At 44.1% G+C, this 15,803-nt stretch overlaps 1 protein-coding gene across 1 annotated transcript in view; it reads left to right on the plus strand.

Moving 5' to 3' along the window:
- Positions 1–15,803, plus strand: part of SORCS1 (sortilin related VPS10 domain containing receptor 1) — a 611,780-nt gene that overhangs the window by 273,258 nt on the left and 322,719 nt on the right. The window contains exon 3 of the mRNA XM_032225618.1: positions 12,306–12,405. Coding sequence (XP_032081509.1) covers positions 12,306–12,405 — 100 coding nt within the window. The remainder of the gene's footprint in view (positions 1–12,305; positions 12,406–15,803) is intronic.

Raw genomic sequence — 15,803 nt, forward strand, 5'->3', positions numbered from 1 at the left:
TTTATTTTTTCTCCCTTTGTTGCACCTACAAAATAGCACTGAATCACAGACATCTTCAATATCCAATTCTTTCTTATCCTTTCTTCTTCATCCTTCTCTTACTATTCCTAGTTCAGGAGAACTAATCTCTAAGATGAAGATGTGTGAGAGACATCTGGGAGGAAGAGGCACTAAGTACCACTCCCAGGTTACAAAAGATGAAAACTTAATGGTGTTTCCTGTTTATACCTTTTGTAAGAGATACTTGCTTTATAGTTAGAGATGCTAGAGAGTGTTCCTCCTATAGTTGCTTTCAGTTATGCATTCTTCCCTCATTCTCACATCTCTCTGGTTGCCCATTGTTCCTAATCTGATGAAAGCCAGTGGGAGCAGTTCCTGTTTATTATCTTTCACTGGATAATAATAAAGGTGTACGAAGCCAGGAAAGCACTAAAGAGAAGACTGTATAATAAAGACACTCTACTGACACATGTTTTAGCTACTACTTAATCAAAGAAGTATAAGATCCCCATACTTCACTAAAAGTTTCTTCTCTTCACAGAGAAATGTCAAAACCAGATACTTTTTCATCCGATTGAATGAGAAACGTTAGGGGGAAAATGCAGATTTTTTTTTGCCTTGAATTAGGCCACCGAGAAATAAATAAATAAATAGTTTTTAAATTCTGCTTTTCCTATGTAATAAATTGGGATATGTATGTTTACCCACAGCATTGAAATGAAAGAAAGGTGAAAGGAAAAAAGTAGGAGGACAATTGGCATTCTCTAAAAACACCTGGAAATAAGCATCTCTGAAATGCAGAGAAACAGAGTAAAAAACGCAATTAGGAGTTTATAATGTATTAGAAAAATACTTTTTATGTGTTTAGATTAATAATGAGAATCAGTTTGGAATAGTGGTTCCATCAGGCTTGAAATCTTGAGACTATATGTTTTAATCATGCCTTGGGCACAAACTCAGTTGTGTAACCTTGATCTAGTAGTCCCTTTCTCTCAGCCCTAGGAAGGAGAAAATGGCAAACCACTTCTGAAAAACCTTGCCAAAAACCAAAACAAAGCTGCAGTCTCTTGAGAATCCAACAAAATAGAATAGAAGGGTAATGTTAATATTTGGAGAAATGTTCCCCAATTGACCACAATACTCAAGATGGGATAACCCTTTCTTTTTAATGCTGTTTTGAAACAAAAGCAACATGTAATAAAAAGTGACGTATTCCTATGACTTCTTTGCATTTTACAATAACTTATTACTGTAAATGTGGAAAATCTTTACATAATTCAGAATGATCAATTTAAATATGCAATTTCTGCAAATGAATTGTAGTAACTGAGATAATATGAGGTTTCCAAAGAGAAGGTGTGGGAGGAGTAACCATTGGGTATTAACCAAATCTGCTTGCCTATTGGAGATTGAGGAAATCTTTGGAAGCCACACCTCCTGCTGCTCCTGTGGCCACCCAGATTAACCTCAATCTCGGCCTGAACGGAGTGTTTTTTTCCTCTCTCCCTTCTATCCGAAATTCAGGAGTTTTTTCCTTTCAGCAAAGCTTCAGCAAGGATTTCAATTTAAATTGATCTCACTTGCCTTCTGCTGTGCTCCGCGCCACTTACTCAAGCCTCGGCTTGCCAGCGCGCGCATGCAGACTACTGCGGGGCCGCCCGATCGTTCCAAAGGGGGTGGAAGCCCCAGGAAGGCCCAGGATCGCAGGGAAACATCCAGGCAATGATCGGAGGAGCCCAGGAAAGCCGGAGAACCCAGAACCCTTCCAGGATCGCGAAGAGGGTTCCAGCGGCGAAAGGAGGTTCCCGACGGCACCAGCAGTCGCCATCTTGGATCGTCGCCATCTCAGGAGCACGTGGGAGCGCATAAACAGCGTCCCGACGCCGAAAGCGCTCACAAGGCCGTAGGAAGCCGGAAGAGGCTTCCTTTCTGCTCTGCCCCGCCGGTGATCCGGGGGGAGAACTCAGGACCTTGCCTGCCGGCAGCGGAGTCCACAATTGACCAGGAAGCGGCGGATCCTATCCCTAGGAAGGGAGTCCATTTACAGCTGGCTGCAGAAGGAACACGTGGGTGAGCAACGAACCGTGAGTAATGGCGGAGGCGACTAGGAGCAAAAACTCTAGACCCAGAGCCCCGGGGGGTGCGGATCCAGAGGAAGGGCCCTCTAGAGCGATACCCCCTGCTCCCAGAGGCAGATCCCCAGCCCCCAAGAACCCAACCCCCAGGAAGGAGGCCAGAGCAACCAGGGCCTCGGCCAGGGAGTACAGGGCGACCATCAGCCTTTCTCCCTCCAGATCCCGCTCCCCCCGCAGGGCCTCTGCCTGGGCTGAACACAGATCACCATCCCCAGCCTCTCCAGGGGGATCTCTGAGAAGGCACAGCTCTCTTTCTCCTCCTCTCTCTCCTGCTCCCCTGGTGGATTCGAGAGCGGATCCTTTTGGCCGCAAAACAGCCAGCCCAGCCCGGCCTCGCCTAGCACCTCTATCCCCTGAACCCAGGGAATATTCCCAACCACCAGAGCTTCAGCCTGCGCTGCCTGATCTAACCAGCAGCTTCCAGGACATGCTAGCCAGAGCTCTGGCCCAGGTTATGGCTTCTAGCTTAACTCAGCAGCCACAGGCTCCCAGGAGCAGGGCCCCTCAGGAGCCCCCCAGAGGACAGAGCGATCGCCCTAGTACCTTGGCTGCAAGGGAAGCCAGGTCTCCCTCCCCATCTACGGCAAGTGAGGCATCCGACCTCGAGGAAGGAGAACTAAAGGAAGTGGGCTTTTCGGAGGATGAAGACCCCCAGGCGGAGGAGGATTCCACCGTAGCGGGCCTTCCCCCCCCCCTTATTCAGCTCCTTTTACGCAAGGCAGTAGCCACAGCTGATCTGGATCCACCCCCGGATCCTAAGCCAGCAACTGAGTCCTCTGGCAAGGGCAAAAGCAAGAGGAAGAAGGGGCCCTTCCATAGGCCCCCCCATAGCTAAGGAGGAAATTCCCACCCCAGAAATGTTCGCTCAAATCGCAATGGGTAAAGCCAGGTCCTTTCCCACCCCAGGGGGGAATGAAAGGAAATTTTATAATCTTAACCAAGCCTTTGCCCAAGCCTTGCAGGTTCCTGAAGTGGATAACCCGGTGGCAACCTTGGCATCCTCTTCAACGGTCGTAGCAGGAGACACCGCTAATTGCCTCAAGCCTGAGGATAAGAAGGCAGACATTGTTCTGCACAAGACTTTCCAGGCCATCACCTGGGCTATCAGGGCGGCCGCCTCTGCCTCTTTTTTTTTAATAGGTCCACGGTCCTGTGGCTAGAGCAACTGAGAGATAGGACCCCAGCATCTGAAGTGCGACTCTTGCAGGACATCTCCAAGATGCTTGCGGCAACGCAATTCTCAGCGGACGCCAACTTGGACGTGGTAAAGTATGCGTCGCGAGCTATGTCTTCCTCAGTTGCTTCTAGGCAACTACTCTGGCTACGTCACTGGCAGGCGGAATCCCGGATGAAGTGGCACCTAACCGGCGCAGACTACACTGGGGACAAGTTATTCGGGACGGCGCTGGATCCTCTCCTTGTGGAAGATAAAAACAAGCGGAAGATCCTCCCGTCAACGAACAAGCGGTCGGATTTTTGCCATGCACCGTACCCTAGGAGGACCTCGTACAGACCACCTGACGCAGACAGCCAAGGCCAGAGGTACCAAAACCCCAGATTTCAAAGGCAGGGGGATAGACAATTTCAGAACAGGTTCAGGGGCCAACACCAGGGGAAGCGGCCCTTTCGTGGAGGAGGCGGTCGCCCCCTCCGCAGATTCAAGTGATCCGTCCCCGGATCACCCCATTGGCGGTCGCCTCTCCATGTTTGTGGATGCCTGGGAGCGTATCACATCGGATGAGTGGGTTCCCCAGACGGTAAGGCTCGGGCTTCGCCTGGAGTTCCGCTCCCTTCCCCCCAGTAGGTTCCGCACCTTCACCTCCTCCTCAGACCCAAACAAGAGGGCCCTTAAGGCCAAGGCCATTAAACATCTCCTCGACATCAGGGCCATCGTGAGGGTCCCAGAGGAGGAGAAGGGGTCAGGATTTTATTCGAACCTCTTCCTAGTGCCCAAAAGCTCGGGGGGTTGGAGAGCCATCCTGGACCTAAAGTTACTCAACTCCAGGGTGGTATACCGTAAATTTTGAAGAGACAACGTCTGCAGGGTTGCAGAGGTCCCTTCAACCAGTGGGCCACTTTCACGGTCCCAATTCCTGAAATCGCTTCCCAATAAAACACAAGGCTACGATCTGGGTGAAAATGGCTCTTTTTTGTGTCCACAGAACGCTCTTTTTTTATTTTGAAAAACAAGTTAATTACAGCGTCATCAGAGAGAAGCGTATCACATGGTACAAGTAAAAAGATCACAGCATTCTTCAAAATAAACCAATCATAATTCACTTCATAGCGAAAGGGTGAGCAAAAGGAGAACAAAGGATTACAAATTTTATGGCATTTAGAGGGGGGAGAGGAGGTTGAGGCATGTGTGTGTGGGAAAAGTTGGTTCGCATCTTGTTTGTTACACTAAGCTGCATTTATGACCATCAAGCCGTAAAGATGTTTCTTAGTGTGAAGATAAATCATTCCTGTGTATTTGTGTTCCAGAACAGAAACCGCCTTTCACACAAAACGTCCGGAATGAATTCTAACACTTTCTTATCTTAGGAATGTTTCTTTTGCATGTCAGCTAACTGGCCTTGGCAAATTTTCACTAGGCTTTAATTCAAATTGCTTTTTTCCTAGCTAATTCACTTAGCCAGTTATGGCGACATCTATTTCCTACAAAATTTAAAATGGCTTCTCTGAAATCCATCCTGGAGGGCATCCAGCTGGGTGACTTCCTTGTCTCCATCGACCTTACAGAGGCATACCTGCATATCAGGATCGCCCCAGAACACCGTAGGTTTCTGAGATTCTCCCATGAAGGGAACCATTTCCAATACAGGGCCCTGCCTTTCGGGTTAGCCTCAGCTCCCAGGACCTTCACCAAGGTGCTAGCTGCAGCTGCTGGTCACCTACGTTCCCTCCCTGTCCGTTTATTTTGCTACCTAGATGACATACTCGTCTTGGCCAGGTCCTCTGCCTCGGCTGCAAGGGATCTGAATACTACCATCGACACTCTCAGATCCCTGGGGTTCTCCATTAATCTGGAGAAGAGCCACCTTGTGCCCTCCACCAGGCTGCTTCACTTAGGGTCCATTATCGACTCCGTAGCGGGGGAGGTTTTTCTCTCTCAGGATCGCAAGGACAGCATCGTTAAGATGATTCATGAGGTTTGCAAGTCACACTCTGTCCCTGTAGTTCTTCTTTCCAGGCTCCTGGGGAAGTTCATCTCGTGCATAGAGATGAACTTGGGCCCGACTGCACGCCAGGGAGCTCCAGTGGCTCCATCCCTTGGGCCCGACTGCACGCCAGGGAGCTCCAGTGGCTCCTACCACCACATAAGAAAGCCGGGACGAGCGACGCGACCTTCAAGATCCAAGTATCACCCCAGGTGCTGCTATCCTTCCGCTGGTGACTGTCTCCAGCTCTGAACAGAGGCTGCCTCTTCAGAGATCCACCAAGGACAACGCTCACCACCGACGCAAGCCTCTTCGGCTGGGGGGCCCACCTGGAGAACCAGATCGCCCAAGGTCGATGGACTCCAACAGATCTAAAGCACAACATCAACTGGTTGGAGCTCAGGGCCATCCACCTGGCCCTCCGACACTTCAAGGACATGGTCAGAGGTCAACACGTCCTAGTCCTGACAGACAACGTAGCGGCCAAGGCACACATGAACAAACAAGGAGGCACCCACTCCAAGGCTCTCCGTGATGAGGTGCTGTGTCTGGGTCACTGGGCGGAGAAACGCCTGGCGTCCATCAAAGCAGAGCACATCTCCGGAACAGAGAACCATCAAGCAGATTGGCTGAGCAGAGAGACGATCAACAACGGAGAGTGGCAACTCCATCCCTCGATCTTCCACAGGATCTGCGAGAGGTTTGGCCATCCGACGGTGGACCTGTTTGCGACGCCGCACAACGCCCAGCTACCGGAGTTCATCTCGAGATTCCCGACCTGGGGAGCCATGGACACGGACGCCCTACGCTGCAGCTGGCCTCCAGGTTTTCTCTACGCCTTTCCCCCCCTTCCCCTCATCCCCGGGGTTCGGAGGATGGTGGTAGCGGAGAGGGCAGATCTGATAATGGTAGCTCCATTTTGGCCGCGCCGCCCCTGGCTGGCAGATCTTGTGGACCTGTCCACAGCTCCTCCCTGGAGGATACCAGCAGGGGAGGTGGCACTTCACCAGGGATCCCTAGAGCACCCGGACCCGGAGTGGCTCCATCTGACCGTCTGGCGCTTGAGCGGGAACAGCTGAGACAGGCTCAGTTCTCCGAGGAGGTCATCAGGGTGGTAGAGGCATCCCGGAGACAATCCACCACCCGCATCTACAATGCCTCTTGGGTGGCTTTCTCATACTGGTGCCAGGGTAAAGGTATCTGTCCTATGACTGCCTCGGTTCCTCAGGTTCTTGATTTCCTCCAGGAAGGTCACCAGAAAGGCCTCGCCACCAGCACCCTTAGGCGTCAGGTTTCCGCACTTTCCACCGTCCTACGGGGGGTGAACACTCCTCCCTTATCTCAACATCCAGTTCTTAGGCGATTTCTCAAGGGGGCGGCGAATCTGAAACCCTCAGCGGTCCATCGATTCCCCTCCTGGGATCTCCCCACGGTCCTCCAGGCTCTAACGGAGGCTCCGTTCGAGCCTCTAAAAGAGGTTTCCCTCCAGCTACTGATCCTTAAGGTCGTTTTTCTGGTAGCCATCACTTCAGCCAGAAGGGTCTCAGAAATCAACGCCCTTTCCAGCAGAGCAGACCTCTGCACCTTCCTAGATAACAGGGTCGTCCTCAGACTCGACCCTTCCTTCATGCCCAAGATCAACTCCCCTTCCACAGAGGGTTAGAGATCATCCTTCCGGATTTCTGTCCCCATCCCTCCGGGGAGAGGGAGAAATCCTGGCATAAGTTAGATGTTAGAAGAGCCCTGCGCATCTACCTGAAGTGCACAGCGCCCTTTCGACGATCAGAGGCCCTCTTCGTGTCCTTCCAACCTTCCACCCGAGGGGCTAAGGTCTCCTCGGCCACCATCAGCAGATGGATCAGAGCGGTCATCTCGCAGGCCTATCAGGCTCAGGGTCTTCAGGTCCCACAGGGTATCACAGCACACTCCACTAGAAGTGCTGCCACCTCAGCCACCTGGTCTTCCCAGGCTCCCCTAGAAGAGATTTGTCGAGCGGCCTCCTGGGCCTCCCCGTCTCCCTTCATTAAACATTACAGATTGGACGCCTACGCCTCTGCGGACGCCGCCTTTGGCAGGAGGGTCCTTCAGGGCGTCCTGGACTCGCAGGGGGGCTCAGGCCCATCCATTCCCTCCCAGGACAACTAACTTTGGTATGTCCCAATGGTTACTCCTCCCACACCTTCTCTTCGGAAACTGGCAGTTGGACTTACCTGAACTGCATGTTTCGACGAGAAGTGTGGGAGGAGTCACTTCCCGCCCATTATGGCGCCCCGCGCCGTGAGGTAGAGCCAAGGTGGCGCAGTGGTTAAATGCAGCACTGCAGGCTACTGCTAGATCAGCAGGTCAGCGGTTCAAATCTCACCGGCTCAGGGTTGACTCAGCCTTCCATCCTTCCGAGGTGGGTAAAATGAGGACCCAGATTGTTGGGGGCAATATGCTGACTCTCTGTAAACCGCTTAGAGAGGCCTGAAGGCCTATGAAGCGGTATATAAGTCTACTGCTATTGCTATTGCTATTGCCTGAGCACGTCCAGGTTCAAGCAACGGCTAGGAAGAATTGGTGTTGGCTGTTTCTTTTTTTGCTTCCTTTCAGATGCCGTTTCAGCCTTTCGGTTAATCTGGGTGGCCACAGGAGCAGCAGGAGGTGTGGCTTCCAAAGATTTCCTCAATCTCCAATAGGCAAGCAGATTTGGTTAATACCCAATGGTTACTCCTCCCACACTTCTCGTCGAAACATGCAGTTCAGGTAAGTCCAACTGCCATTCTGTTTGCACCTCTAATGGATACACACACACACACACACACACACATATTTTCTTGGCAAGATTTTTCACAGCTAATCTGCTATTTCTGTATTTCTAGGGTTGAGAAAAATGAATAGACCAAGGTTACCCAGCTGACTTTATGACCAAAATGGGACTAGAATTCACTATGTCCCTGTTTTAATCTGATACCTTAATTACAACACCAATCTGGCTGTCAATGGTTATTATGATGTTGAAATGAATATTGTTGGTTTTTGGAAATGTTAATAAGAAAATGAAGAAATGTAGCTAAAGAAATTGGGGCAGCTGTATGGATAGTAGCTAGGAAATATCAGCTAGTAAAAGCACAATAAATGCAGAAGTATGCTTTTGGCATACATAGGATGACATTTCAGTTATCAAAGAACTGTTGATCCTTTGACCGCAATGCTTACATGTATTTTCACCTTCAAAATATCTCATTGTGAGTCATCTCAGTGATCTCTATACTAGTTCAAAAAAATAGAGTTCTGTTTTAAGTCATAAATCATAATCATGCTTTCAATAAAAGAAAGAGTAAGTTGCAATTTGCATAAATGATCACGGGGAAAAATCTGGAAAATCAGAAGATCATGAGGAACAATATAAAATTTCTTAGTATTAGCTTTTGTTTGCATTCATAGAAATCAAAAGTTACAAGATATTAGAAAAAATTCGAAAATAGGAGTGCCTCTGATTAAAAGAGGTAATTTTCATATTATGAAAAAAAATGGTACTATCAGACATGGGTCTAGTCTTCCTTTATTTTTCAATCTTATTATTAAGGCACGTATTTAACGTAACTGAAACTATCATTCCTAAAAATATGAATAATGACTACTTGCTGGAATAGAATCAGGTGCTAAACTGTTTTTGTTTTTTTACTGGCCTTCCAATATATTCAGTTTGTTCTGTTTTGACACTAACATTAAAAAGCCACAGTATACAAGTGCAATCATGCTTTAGAATTAGAATTTAACACATATTATATTTCCCCCCTCCCCCCTCCCCCTAGATCCCCACCTCCCTTCCCTCCCCCTGACTTCCCAGAGCCCATACATGGTATAACTTTTGACAATCACAGTCTAAAATATCTCTACATTGAACTCAGCTTCTTACTGTTACCCAAATTTTAACAGTTTAAGTTATTACTGATGTTAAGCATAAGCTATCTGGAGTTTCTTAATCCCGTATTTGCTTTGTGTATAATCAATCCATTTTTTCCAGTCTCGTTTATATCTCTCGTTTGAATGTTCTTTAAGATATGCTGAAATTTTTGCCATTTCGGCTAAGTTTATAACCTTCAAAGTCCATTCTTGAATTGTAGGCAGGTCTTTCTTCTTCCAGTATTGCGCCACCAAGAGTCTTGCTGCCGTTATTAAGTACAGAACCAAATTAATCTCTACTGCTGCAAAGTCAATACATATACCTAGTAAAAACAGCTGGGGGGTGAATTTTATCCTTTTTTTGAAGATATTTTGCAGGATCCACCAAATTTTTATCCAAAATGCCTTAACATTATGACATGTCCACCATATATGAAAATATGTAGCATCAAGAGAACCACATCTCCAACATTTAGGTGCTAAACTGTTTTATATTTTGCTGTGGATAAATAAATTAAAATAAACATTTCAAAATTAAATAAAATATTAAAATAGTTATTGAGAGTCTAGTAGTTGGTCTAGTAGTTAAGGCAACAGGCTAGAAACCAGGAGACTGAGTTCTGGTCTCACCTTAGGCATGAAAGCTTAGGCCGAGTAACTTTGAGTCAGTCAGTCTCTCTCAATGCAATTCACCTGTTGTTTGGGGAAAATAGGAGGAGGAAGGTGTGTTGGATATGTTTGCTGCCTTGAGTTATTTGTAAGGTGGGATACAAATAAATAAAGTAAACTCGTCAGGAATCAGGTGATGATGTCACACTTTAATGACAAGCCAGTATGTCAATTCCTTATTAATTTCAAAGTGAAATTATGCTGATTTCAACCAGTGCCACTTCTCAGTTGCCACAGAGACTGGGGCGGGTGGGGGAGCTACCTGTGAAATGCCAGTTCCAGACAGCAGACAACAACAAGAAGCCATTTCTTGGTTTGTCAGTCGGGATCTTGACATTCCTATTGCAACCAATGAATCAGTACTTAATTAATCCAAAAAAGTAAATTTTTGCACATGTGAGAAAATGCTAGGAACGGGAAAAAGAGGCTTTATAGGAGCCTGGGGAAGGCGAAAAGAGCCTCAGCCCACCGGAGGCCCTCCGGAGGCTTCATGAGCTTCCTTTTGCTCGAAGCGTCATTTTGACTGCTCCGGAGGCTTCAGGGAATCCTCCTGAAGGTCCCTGAAGCCTTCGGAGCACTCAAAGCAAACAAACAGGAAATGACTTCTGGTTTGCTCGGAGGGTCATTTTGACTGCTCCGGAGGCTTCAGGGAAGCCTCCTGAAGGTCCCTGAAGCCTCCGAAGGGCGTCTAGGGAGGGGGGCGGGGGAGGCTATAAAGCCTCTGGAGCCTGGGGAGGGCGAAAAAAGCAAAATATGCAAAAAATGGGAGGAGCGCCTGTAGTGCGCCCATGCACACTGGGGGGTTGCGCTTTGCATTATGGGTGCGGCATGCCCACACATGACCCCCCTGCGCTCCCCCCACTTATGGCATGCGAGCCAAAGATAGTCATAAACTTGCGACCACAAAGTAGCCCAAAATTTCTGTTGCTAAGTGAGATAGTTGTGTTAAGTGAATGTTGCTTCATTTTACAATTTTTTTTTCCACAGTTGATAAGTGAATCACTGCAGTTATAAAGTTAGCAATATGGTTATTAAATGAATCTGGCTTGTCCATTGACTTTGCTTGTGAGAAAAGGTCTCAAAAGGTGATCTCATGACCCTGGACCCTGCAAGCATCATAAATATGAGTCATTTGCCAAGTGCCTGAATTTTGATCACATGATCATGAGGATGCTTCAATGGTTGTAAATGAAAAACAGTCATAAATCATATTTTTCAGTGCTGTTGTAACTTTGAACAGTCATTGAACAAACTGTTGTAAGTTGAGGACAAACTGAAGAGACTAGGATTTTGGTGAATATACATAACCAGTATATGGGTCAGGTTGTTGTGCATGCCCCTGTCTTCCACTTTCTTCAGTAAATATCAAGAAATCTAAGATTGAATGGTATGTACTATTTTCTAATTGTAGGAATGAATTACCCTTGGTATTATTTGTTCATGTCATATTGAGAGTTTCTCATGTGTAGAGTAAGTGTTATCAGTTCATGTTATTTCTTTTTTATTTTCAGTTGCTAGGAAACAAAGCATTATACATATAAAGTAGTCAGGAAGAATATGAAATGAATATCTTAATTGTATGGCACTTACTACAAGACTATCTTGAGAATTTTTGCCTTTCACACAACTATGTTTTATCTTCATGATCTGGCTGTTTAATTATTGTCATTCATCATGTTTACATTGTTCTTGTAATATTTATGAGTGAACCAAATAAGTCATCATCAATATACATGATGCTCTAGGAAAATATCAAGTAATGAAATTCATACAGTATAGAATTCCAAATATCAAAATCTGTTTTAGTGTATCTATTATAGTTATATATTTTAAAAATTAATTGTTAATAATAAAACACAAGATTCCATTTTAAGAAGGTTTCTTATCAAACTAGGATTTTTTTAAAACTCAATTAAAATATACATAGAAACAATGCAAGTGATACAAAGCAAGTAATTCATAATTTTGGTTAGTGGTGTCTAGCCATAGCCTTTTGAAGCATTACTAAATAAATCATGAAATAGATTAAATAGTAATACTTGCAAAACTGTGATAACTGAAAGGACAACAGTATTTTCCAATATGACAGAACATAGTAATAGACAAAAGCTAATTCAGCCTCTTGTTATCCTGACATTTGCATTAATGACAAATATTACCTCTTCAAACCTGGTTGACATTTCTTACTGTAACATTTATTTTCAGTGGCACTGAAGAGGCAATTTTAATTTTTCCTAACATAATTTAAATGCAAATATTAACTCATCACACGAAGGGATGAGTACATACTTGTGTAATCATATACAATATGAATCATGAAAAAAACAAAAACAAAACAAAAATGACTACCACCTCCTGAAAGCTATTTTGTTTTAAGCTGAAAACAAACAGTTTGTATCTTATTCTTGCTGTAGTGTTTATGCTTACTTACTAATGTTCTCTGGAATTGCAGGTCAACTGATTATGGGACAACATATGAAAAGATGAATGACAAAGTGGGCCTGAAGACCATTTTGAGCTACCTTTATGTCTGCCCAACAAATAAGCGTAAGGTAAATTAAAAAATATGGTTGCTTTTATGTCATATTTGACTTGATTTGTTAGTTATTATGTACATAGCTGTGTTTGTATATATCCTACAGAAATAAAAACAAGCGGTTTAGCCTTTAAATTATATTGGGCCTTTCCTTTTTAACTTAATTGCGTATGGATGAATGGTAATCTTCCATCTAGAAAGTTTCTTGATAAATGGAGATCTTTCATCTAGAAAAGGATTGTAATATAAAAGGCTTTACTAAATTTGAGATGTGCTTAGATGACAGCTCTCTGGAATCTTAGCTTACCTTTCACTTTCACTTTATTAGGATTTGTATGCCGCCCACTCTCGAGAGACTCAGGGCGGCTTACAGATAAACGGGGAGGGGGGGACATATAAAAATTAAAAGGAACATACATTAAAATTGCACAACTTCCATATAGCTTAGAATGGGGCTGGATAAATCAACAGCCCCAGGCCTGCCAGAACAGCCAGGTCTTAATCGCTTTGCGGAAGGTCGGCAGAGTAGTAAGGGTCCGGATCTCCACGGGGAGATCGTTCCATAGGGCCAGAGCAGCTACAGAAAAGGCCCTCCCCCGGGGAGTCGCCAGCCAACATTGATCGGCAGATGGAATCCGGAGGAGGCCTAATCTGTGTGATCTTTTTTTTTTTAATTAAATGTTTTTTAATTTTAATTTAAAACAGGTACAGCATCTTTCTTTACATCTGTAGAAAATGTATCAATCAATTACAGATAAGTTTTGGTACATCTCCTCCACAGTCAACCAACATAACTCATATTAACTCAAGCATTATTATATATCCATTTTCATTTAACTGTAATTATTATTTAGAAATATTAATAAAAGTAATAATCTTGAACAATACCTGCCCACACCGGTGGGAAAAGAAAAAAAAAAGGGCAAATAAAAAATTAAAATTAAAATAAAAAATAAAAAATAAAGATAATACAAAAAAAGACAAAAACGACAAGAGACAAGGCAGGAAAACAAAACAAAACACAGGTGTCTATTATGAAAAAAAAAAGAAGTATATCAACTGGTTACAACATGCTTTGGTGCTTCTCTTCCATTAACTCATATTAATTCAAATATCTTAACTCGGATATTTACCATATCAACATCATTATACCTCCAGTTTTAATTACCTATGGTTATTTAAACATCCTTCATCCTTAGCTATGCTAAAGAATTAATCCATAACACATGCTGACAATTCATTTACTTATTTGTAGAATCCTCTATTATCATCAAATCCTCATGTCCTATTTTAGCTGGACATCCATAATATTTAATTATATCATATATCATAACATTTTCCCAATATTGATTAACATTTGATTGTATGTATTTTATTTAGTTTTTTTAATAGTGATAATTATTGTAGTTAATACTCTTTATGTATAATCTAAAGATGTTTTCTCATATCCAATTGTTAGTTATCATATCAACTCCACATTATATACATTACTATCAATATCAATTATTATTCAACTATATCTGTTACAAAAAAAAGCAATTAGGTTTAGCTAGTTTTCAATTGTATTCTTCAATCTATCAGCCAGTTCCAAATTATATATATTACTATCCATATCAGTCATTATTCAGCTATATCTATTACACATTAAGGATCCAAAATTACAATGGAGAATCTTTCCATTGTAATCCAATATTGGAAAAGTTCAGCAGCTAAATTTCAGTGCAGCCACTTAACACGTTAATGGTGCTCAGAACAATATTGCTCTCCAAGTGTGCAATTCTTCTGCTCCTATCAGTGATGTGCGGTGAGGTTTATGGCTGGTGAGGCAAAAAGAAAGAAATGCGTCCCACCTCTATGGCGGACAGAGCGGCAGGGCTTTTGGACGTCCAAAAGCCCCGGCGCTGTGTCCGCCATAGAGGCTTTTGGACGTCCTGCTGCTGTGTCCGCCATAAAGGAAAAACTTCCTTAGACCAACGGAAGACTTTAAAAGCAGAGAGGACCTATGGAAAGCTTCAAAGAATCAATGCTGGATGGAACCAATGGAGGACCTATGGAAAGCTTCAAAGAATCAATGCTGAATGGAACCAAAGCCGCCCTGCTGCCCCGACGCTAGAGGCAAAAGCCGCCCTGCCGCTATGTCCAAAAGCCCTGCTGCTACGCCCAAAAGGCCTGCCGCTATGTCCGACATAAAAAAAAGTGCCAGCCCACAAGCCAGCAGAGGCGTGTAAAATACACACACAGACACACACACACACACACATTACTTACAATAATACAATTACTTACAAATTACATTAATTTTGAATTTCTCCCCCTCCCTCCGACCCACATACCTTTTCCAGCTGTTTCACAGAGGATTTCAACTCTGCTCATGTCTGCCATGATGAAAATGTAAAAATGTAAAAAGAAAAGGGCAAGAGCTGCTGAGGTCAGGCTGGATTAGCTTCTGCCAGAGTCCCCAGTGGATGACTCTGCTTAACTGTTTAAAAAAGCCTCTTAAAAAAGTGCCCTCTATAGGAGGAGGCAAGAGAACCACGTGCCTCCTCTACATAAGGAATTTTTCAGCTTTTAACCCTTGCTTAACTCTGCTCGAGTGATCATAAAGATTTAGTCTATCTTTATGATCACTTGAGCAGAGTTAAGCAAGAGTTAAAAGCCAAAAAATTCCTTATGTAGAGGAGGCACGTGGTTCTCCCGCCTCCTCCTGTAGAGGGCAGTTTTTTAGAGGCTTTTTTAAACAGTTAAGCACTAAGCAGAGTCATCCACTGTGACTCTGGCAGCAACTACCTCAGCCTTTTTCCTTTTAATTTTTTCTTTTCTTTTCATGATGACAGTGGTGAGGCCCTGCCTCCCCTGACTGCATGTCACTGGCTCATATTAACTACCAAAAGACCTCAAAACATTAATTTACTAAATTAATCCTTGTTAAATTAAACTAATAAAAACACTATGCAGTAATACATCAAGAAATGAAATACTTCAAAATAATATTATAAGCAAATAAGAAAAAATAAATAAAAATATTGCATTAATTCAATGCAGATAGCTAAAGGAGTAATTACTAAATCCCACAAGAGTACCTTTGGTAGACTTTATCAAAGATTTGCAATCTCTACATGATTGAGAACTTCATTCCAGTACAAGCCTCTTGATATGTTCAAGTAGGACTTTTGAACAGTACAAAAAGAGGGGGGGAAGACGTGAGAGGAGGAAGCAACAGTGAAATGTCCATGCACTTTAATACAGTTTGCTGGTAGAGTTTTTGCTGTGTGGACACTATAGAGGATAACACTGAGATGACCATGCTGGATCTAAATGAGGCTGTGTGAAAGAGAGAGTGTGGCTCAGGGTCAGACTTGACTTAATAGTTGATGATGAAGATGAAGATTCTGGTGAAGTTACGATAATTTCACA

This window comes from Thamnophis elegans, chromosome 10 (genome assembly GCF_009769535.1).
Source record: "Thamnophis elegans isolate rThaEle1 chromosome 10, rThaEle1.pri, whole genome shotgun sequence".
Taxonomy (NCBI): Eukaryota; Metazoa; Chordata; class Lepidosauria; order Squamata; family Colubridae; genus Thamnophis; species Thamnophis elegans.